Below are 8,017 nucleotides of genomic sequence, written 5' to 3'. Positions count from 1 at the left end.
TCTCTCCTTCTCTCTCTCCCTCTCTCCCTCCCTTCCTTTCTCTCTCCCTCTCTCTCTCTCCCTCCCTCTCCTCTCCCTCCCTTTCTCTCCCTCTCCTCTCTCTCCCTCTCCCTCTCCTCTCTCCCTCTCTCTCCCTTCCTCTCCTCTCTCCCTCTCCTCTCTCTCCCTCTCTTCTCTCTCTCTCCCTCCCCTCTCTCTCTCTCCTCTCTCCCTCCTCTCTCCCTCTCTCCCTTCCTCTCCTCTCTCCCTCTCCTCTCTCCCTCCCTCTCCCTCCCTTTCTGTTCCTCTCCTCTGTCCTCCCTCCCTCCCTCTGTCTCCCTCCCTCCCCTTCTCTCTCTCCCCTCCCTCAGAGACTGGAGGAGCTGCTGATTAAGACCAAGAAGGAGAAGCCCACCTTCATCCCCTACTTCATCTGCGCCTGCAAGGACCTTCCGGGGAAGTTCCTGCTGGGCTACCAGCCCCGAGGGAAGCCCAGGTGGGTCTGCCCCCCCCTCCCCATTGTCCCCCCCCTCCCGGACCAGCGCCGGTCAGTCAGGCCCTTCGGCCGCTCCTTGGCTAGGCCCAGCGGCCTTTTCAGGGGGGTCCCCAGGGGTCGACCCCAGGGCCTCCCGCACCCAGAGCGGAGGGAAGCCCCTTCCCCAGGCCCCCTTCCCCCAAGTGCCGGAGGGGGGATGGCAGGCGGAGGAGCTCCCCTCTCAGGAGCTGGTCTGCAGCCTCTGGGACCTGACAGGCGCCCTGGGAGGTCTCCCATGCTTGCCCACTCCGGTCTCTGCCTTCCTGGCTTCTTTTGGCAAACAGGCAAGCCAGGGTCAGAAGGCTGGGGGGGTGGGCCTCTTGACCCTCCCCCTAGGCTGGCCCGACAGCCCACCTTGGCCAGAGTTGCCACAAGAGTCTCTCGCCACAGAATCGAGTACGTGACGGTGACGCCAGAGGGATTCCGGTACCGCAACCACATCTTCCCCACGGTCAACGGCCTCTTCCGGTGGTTCAAGGATCACTACCAGGACCCCGTCCCAGGTAAGGCCCAGGTGCCTCCTCCTCCTCCTCTCTCCCCCCCCCCCCCCCCCCCCCCCCCCCCCCCCCCCCCCCCCCCCCCCCCCCCCCCCCCCCCCCCCCCCCCCCCCCCGGTCGCTCTCTGGGCTCCTCCATGCAGCAGCTGTTGCCCTGTGGAGCAGCTGAACCGGAGGAAGGCCAGGGAACGCCTTCCTTGCCTCGGCCTGGAAGGGTGGGTTTGATTGATTGGTTGGTTGGTTGATTGATTGGCTGATTTGTATAGCCACCCACCTCAGCAAACAACTCTGAGCAGAGGAAAGCCAAGGAGCACCTTCCCTGCCTCGGCCTGGTTGGTTGGTTGGTTGGTTGGTTAGTTTGGCTGACTGGCTGGCTGGCTGACAGTGACTAAGTGACTGACACTGACTCACTGACACTGACTCTGACTGACTGACACTGACTGACTGACACTGACTGGCTGACTGACACTGACTGGCTGACTGACACTGACTGGCTGACTGACACTGACTGACTGATTCACTCACTGACTCACTGACAACACTGACTCACTGACTGGCTGACACTGGCTGACTGACAGTGACTCACTCACTGACACTCACTCACTGATACTGACTCAATCACTGGCTGACACTGACTGGCTGACACTGACTGGCTGACTGGCTGACACTGACTGACACTGACTCACTGACTGGCTGACACTGGCTGACTGATTGGCTGATACTGACTGGCTGACTGACACTGACTGACACTGACTCACTGACTGACACTGACTCACTCACTGACTGACACTGACTCACTGGCTGACACTGACTGGCTGACACTGGTTGACTGATTGGCTGGTACTGACTGGCTGACTGATACTGACTGACACTGACTCACTCACTGACACTGACTCACTCACTGACACTGACTCACTGACTTAACACTGACTGACACTGACTAACTGACACTGACTGACTGGCTGACACTGACTCACTGACACTGACTCACTGACAACACTGACTCACTGACTGGCTGACACTGACTGGCTGACTGACAGTGACTCACTCACTGACACTCACTCACTGACACTGACTCAATCACTGGCTGACACTGATTGGCTGATACTGACTGGCTGACTGACACTGACTCACTGACACTGACTCACTGACTGACACTGACTCACTCACTGACTGACACTGACTCACTGACTGGCTGACACTGGTTGACTGATTGGCTGGTACTGACTGACACTGACTCACTCACTGACACTGACTCACTGACTGACTGACACTGACTCACTGACTTAACACTGACTAACTGACACTGACTGGCTGACTGACACTGACTCACTGACACTGACTCACTGACTGGGTGACACTGACTGGCTAACTGACGCTGGCTGGCTGGCTGATTTCTGTAGCCCCCCATCTCAGCAAACGGCTCTGAGCAGAGGAAAGCCAGGGAGCGCCTTCCCTGCCTCGGCCTGGAAGGATGTTTTTTATTTATTCATTTTTTTATTTTTGATTTGATTTGATTTCATTTGCATAGCCGCCCATCTCAGCAAACTATTCTGGGTGGCCCACGATTCAAAAACATGGGTTATACTTGAATTCTTAAAAAACATTTTAAAATAGCAAAAGCAGTAAAAACCGTTAAAATGTCTAATTTGAGCGCATACCGAGCCAGACACCCGGCCTGCTAACCATGGAGCCAGGAGTCGGGGGCCCCGGCGTGTGTGGCCCCCCCAGGCTCTGGAGCATAGCCCCGTCCTTAACTGCTTTACGGAAGGCTAACAGGGCTGGGGGGTGGGCGATGCTGCTGCTGGCTCCGGCCATGGACTGGGGGGCTGGTTCCCTGCCCTGCAGCTGCCCCTTGAAAGGGCCCGCTGGTGCCTCTGAGTTCCTGGGGCCACAGCTAATAGCAAGCAGTCTTCCAGGATTGAGGAGTTGCCACAAAGAAGATAGCAATAGCAACAACACTTAGTCTTACAGGCCTCTTCATAGTACTTTCACAGCCCTCCCTAAGCGGTTTACAGAGTCAGCCAGTTTCCCCCCAACCACCTGGGTCCTCCTTTTACCCACCTCGGAAGGACGGAAGGCTGAGTCAACCTGGAGCCGGTCAGGATCGAACTTCCTGGCTGTGGGCAGAGTCAGCCTGCAGTGCTTCATTCTAACCACTGCGCCACGCACAGCTGCTTTCCTTCCTTCTTTCTCACTTTCCTTCCTTCCTTCCTTCCTTCCCACTTTCCTTCCTTCCTTGCTTTCCTTCGTTCTTTCCTTTCCTTCCTTCTTTCCTTCCTTCTCACTTTCCTTCCTTTCCTTCCTTCTCCTTGTTTTCCTTCCTTCCTTTCTTTCCTTCTCACTTTCCTTCCTTCCTTCCTTCTCCTTGCTTTCCTTCCTTCCTTCTCACTTTCCTTCCTTTCCTTCCTTCTCACTTTCCTTCTTTCTTTCTTTCTTTCCTTCCTTCCTTCCTTCTCACTTTCCTTCCTTCTTCCTTCCTTCCTTCTCCTTGCTTTCCTTCCTTCCTTCTCATGTTCCTTCATTCCTTTCTTTCCTTCCTTCTCACCTTCCTTCCTTCCTTCCTTCCTTCCTTCCTTCCTTCCTTCCTTCCTTCCTTCCCAAGCAGCAGCACTTAGACTTATATACCGCTTCACGGTGCTTTACAACCCTCCCTAAGTGGTTTACAGAGTTCCAGCCTATTTGCCCCCAACCATCTCCTTTTACCGAAGGATGGAAAGCTGAGTCAACCGTGCCTGTTGAGGATGATGCTCCTCCTACTCTGTCCAGAAAACTACAAAGTCCAGAATCCCCTTCCCTGGCGGTCCGCTTCCTGCCCAGCGGAGCCAGAGGCCCCCTTCCAATCGGCCCACAGCTCTGGGCTGCTCCCTTCGCGTGCGCCAGCCCAGCCAGAGAGAGGAATATCCCAGCCAGCGGCCGGCTGGCTGACGCTCTTACCTGGACCACTCACCTGTCTCTCACCTGACTGTTCCTCCCTCTTTCCCCCCCCCTCCCTGCTCAGGTGTCACTCCCAGCAGCAGCAGCCGAACCCGGACGCCCGCCTCCATCAACGCCACCCCTGCCAACATCAACCTCGCAGGTGAGTCTCGGCAGAGGCCGCGGGGCACCACCACCCTCCCTGGTGTGTGTGTGTGTGTCTGTGTGTGTGTGTGTGAGAGAGAGAGAGAGAGAGAGAGAGAGAGAGAGAGAGAGAGAGATCTAACCCAGGGGTCTCCAACCTTGGCCCCTTGACGACGTGTGGACTTCAACTCCCAGAATTCCCCAGCCAGCTATAGCTGGCTGGGGAATTCTGGGAGTTGAAGTCCGCACGTCGTCAAGGGGCCAAGGTTGGAGACCCTCCCCATCTAACCGCCTTCCCCCCCTCTCTCCCCGCAGACCTGACCCGAGCCGTCAACGCCTTGCCGCAAAACATGACCTCTCAGATGTTCAGCGCCATCGCTGCCGTGACCGGCCAGGGCCAAAACGCCAACGCCACCCCTGCACAGTGGGCTTCCAGCCAGTACGGCTACGGGGGCAGCGGCGGAGGCAGCAGCGCATACCACGTGAGTGGGCGGAAGGGGTCGGGGGCCCAGCCGAGTCGCCCGGCAGTGCCCCACCTCAGCTGGGGCAGCGGGGCAGCTGTTCTGCCCAGAGGCCCTGTGCCCAACGGGGGGGCGCGTCTTCTGGCTGCAGGCAGTCCTCCACTTAACGACCGCAACGGAACCCAAAGTTTCCATTGTTGAGTAAGATGGGCGGGGGGGTCTTGTTAAGCGAGTCGTGCCCCATTTTATGACCGTTTGCCTCAGCTGCTAAGCAAATCACTCTGGTGGTTTAAGCGAACCAAAGGGGGAATCACGTGACACACACCCCCGGGACACCGCAACCGTCGTAAGTACATGCCAGTTGCCAATTTTGATCAGGCGACCAAAAGGACATGGCAGTGGTTGTGTGAGAAATGGTCATAAGTCACTTTTTTTTAACGGTCACTAAACGAACGGTTGTAAGTCAGGGTTTCTGCACAGCGGCCCCTCTGCGCCCCTGACTTGTGACGTGTCTCTCTTCCATTGCAGGTCTTCACCACGCCCGCCCAGCAGCCGGTGGCCACCCCTTTGCTGACCCCCAGCTACTCCTACACCACCCCCAGCCAGCCCATCACCACCCCCCAGTACCACCAGCTCCAGGCCAGCACCACCCCCCAGTCCACCCAGTCTCAGCCGCCCTCACAGCAGCCTTCCTCCAGCTCCGGGCAACGGCAGCCCCCCAAGTAAGCAAGACCTCCCCCCCCCCCACAAGTGGGGTGGGTGGGAGGGCGCTCCAGGGACCCCCTCCGAGGCTCCGCTCCCCTTGGCCGGCTGGCTGCCTGTCTGAGCAGCCCATGGAAGCCAGGCCTGGCTGGGAGAATGGGGGGGGCAGGGGGCACCTCTCCTTCTGGGGCCTGGGAAGGGGGGGCTCCTGGGTCACATCCCCTCTGAAGGGGGCTGGGGAGATTCTCAACCCTCCTGGTTGTCCCAAAGGTGCTTTTTTTCCTGAAAATGGTTTGCTTTTCATCCAAGAAGCTTCTTCAGTTCTTCAGAGGGGGGGGAGAGAGGGGAGGGAGGGAGGGAGGAAGGAAGGAAAGAGAGAGATAAGGAGAGAGAGCGAGAAAGAAAGGAAGGGGAAAGAAAGAAAGAAAGAAAGAAAGAAAGAAAGAAAGAAAGAAAGAAAGAAAGAAAGAAAGAAAGAAAGAAAGAAAGAAAAGAAAAACAAAGGAAAAAAAGGAAAGAGAAAGAAAGGAAGGAAGGAAGGGGAAAAAAGGAAGAAAGGAAGGGGAAAGAAAAAAGAAAAAGAAGGTAAGAAGGAAGGAAGGAAGGGAAAAGAAAAAAGAGAAAGAAGAGGGAGGAAGGAAGGGGAAAGGAAAGAAAGAAAAGAAAGAAAAAAAGGAAGTGGAAAGAAAGAAAAAGAAAGGAAGGAAGGAAGGAAGGAAGGGGGGAAAGAAAGGAAGGAAGAGGAAAGAAAGAAAAGAAAGAAAAAGAAATAGAGAGAAAGAAATAGGAAGGAAGGAAGGAAGGAAGGAAGGGGAAAGAAAAGAGAAAGAAAGAGAAAAGAAAGAGAAAGAAAGAAAGAAAGAAAGAAAAGAAAGAAAGGCCAATTGAGTGGCAGATCAGACAGACAGACAGACAAAGAAGGAAGGACGTCTGAAGAACCGAAGAAGCTTCTTGAAGGAGAAGCGAAATGTTTTCAAGGAAAAACCCAAGAAAGTCCAGTTGCCTTTTTGGGAAAAGCACTTTGGGGGACCCCATTTCAAGGAACAAAGGGGCTCCTTTCCTCTTTAGCTTGGTTCTTCTTGATGGACCCAGCTGATGGATGGGGGGGGGATTGCAATCCCTTCACCGGGTGACTTTCCCTCCCCAGCGGGGAATCTCTGCATATGCCCTTGGGCTGGGTTTAGGGGGAAGCCTTGCCAGGAAGGGGCCTCACCTGGGGGAGAAGCCGGGGCCGGGTGCCCAGCAGCCCCCCCTGCAGAAGGGGGCTTCCAGGTCAACCCGGGGGAGCGTCTGTGGCTCAGGGTTGACCTGGGGGTCCTCTGAGCTTGGATGTTCCCTTGCAGACTCTTCCATGACCCAAGCGAGGGAACACCCTCAGTGCTAGAAGGGGGGGGTTGCAGAGTGGAGGAGGAGGAGGACTGTGGGGTCCTTGGTGCTCTCTGAGCTGGGGGGTTTTCTTGCAGACGTTTCATAACCCAACTAGGGAACATCATCAGATTAGAATAGAATAGAGTAGAGTAGAATAGAATAGAATAGAATAGAATATGGAATAAAATAGAATAGAATTAAAATAGAATAGAATTAAAATAGGAATAGAATAGAAAATATAGAATAGAATAGAATAGAATAGAATAGAATAGAATAGAATAGAATAGAATAGAATAGAATAGAATAGAATATGGAATAAAATAGAATAGAATTAAAATAGAATAGAATTAAAATAGGAATAGAATAGAAAATATAGAATAGAATAGAATAGAATAGAATAGAATAGAATAGAATAGAAAATATGAAATAGAATAGAATAGAATAAAATAGAATAGAATATGCAATAAAATAGAATAGAATTAAAATAGGAATAGAATAGAAAATATAGAATAGAATAGAATAGAATAGAATAGAATAGAATAGAATAGAATAGAATAGAATAGAATAGAAAATATGAAATAGAATAGAATAGAATAAAATAGAATAGAATATGCAATAAAATAGAATAGAATTAAAATAGGAATAGAATAGAAAATATAGAATAGAATAGAATAGAATAGAATAGAATAGAATAGAAATAACAATTAGAATAGAAATAACAATGAATAGAATAGAATAGAATAGAATAGAATAGAATAGAATAGAATAGAATAGAATAGAATAGAATAGAATATGGAATAAAATAGAATAGAATTAAAATAGGAATAGAATAGAAAATATGGAATGGAATAGAGTAGAGTAGAGTAGAATAATAGAATGGAATATAGAATAGGATGGGATAGAATTCCGGGAGTTGAAGTCCACCAGTCTTAAAGGGGCCAAGCTTGGACACCCCAGCCAATAGGACGCCCCCCCCATAGGACGCAGCCGCTGCTGAAGGGAGCCATGCCACCAGTCCTCATGGCCTCCCCCATTTCCTCGGCAGGTCCAGCTCCCAGGTGCCCATCGACTGGGGCAAGATGGCCGAACAGTGGCTGCAGGAGAAGGAGGCCGAGCGCCGGAAGCAGAAGCAGCGGCTGACCCCTCGGCCCTCGCCCAGCCCCATGATCGAGAGCACGCCCATGTCCGTGGCCGGAGACGCCACCCCGCTCCTGGATGAGATGGACCGGTAGTCCCCCGCGGCCGGAGCCAAGCTGACCCACACCGCTCAGCCACCTCGCGCCGTCTCCTCCCTCTCGTTCGCTTCTCCCCCCCGAGCGGGAAAAAGCGTGCCGGGGACGCCGGGCGGCGCCCTACGTGGGGAGCAGAGACTCAAGGAGGCTGCAGGCGTCTTGGCCCCGAGCCGGCCTTGCGGCT

The 8,017-nt window shown here is 53.3% G+C and overlaps 1 protein-coding gene across 1 annotated transcript in view; it reads left to right on the top strand.

Moving 5' to 3' along the window:
* The window catches only part of SUPT6H (SPT6 homolog, histone chaperone and transcription elongation factor), a 60,469-nt gene extending 52,636 nt beyond the window's left edge, over positions 1-7,833 (top strand). The window contains exons 27-32 of the mRNA XM_015827459.1: positions 353-475; positions 905-1,017; positions 4,012-4,089; positions 4,386-4,552; positions 5,060-5,253; positions 7,647-7,833. Coding sequence (XP_015682945.1) covers positions 353-475; positions 905-1,017; positions 4,012-4,089; positions 4,386-4,552; positions 5,060-5,253; positions 7,647-7,833 — 862 coding nt within the window. The remainder of the gene's footprint in view (positions 1-352; positions 476-904; positions 1,018-4,011; positions 4,090-4,385; positions 4,553-5,059; positions 5,254-7,646) is intronic.
* The last annotated feature ends 184 nt before the right edge of the window (positions 7,834-8,017 follow it).

Source organism: Protobothrops mucrosquamatus, unplaced genomic scaffold, assembly GCF_001527695.2.
Source record: "Protobothrops mucrosquamatus isolate PMUCROS unplaced genomic scaffold, P.Mucros_1.0 scaffold3712, whole genome shotgun sequence".
NCBI lineage: Eukaryota > Metazoa > Chordata > Lepidosauria > Squamata > Viperidae > Protobothrops > Protobothrops mucrosquamatus.
The sequence above is the reverse complement of the archived record's forward strand: the minus strand, read 5'-3'. Positions and strand labels throughout refer to the sequence as shown.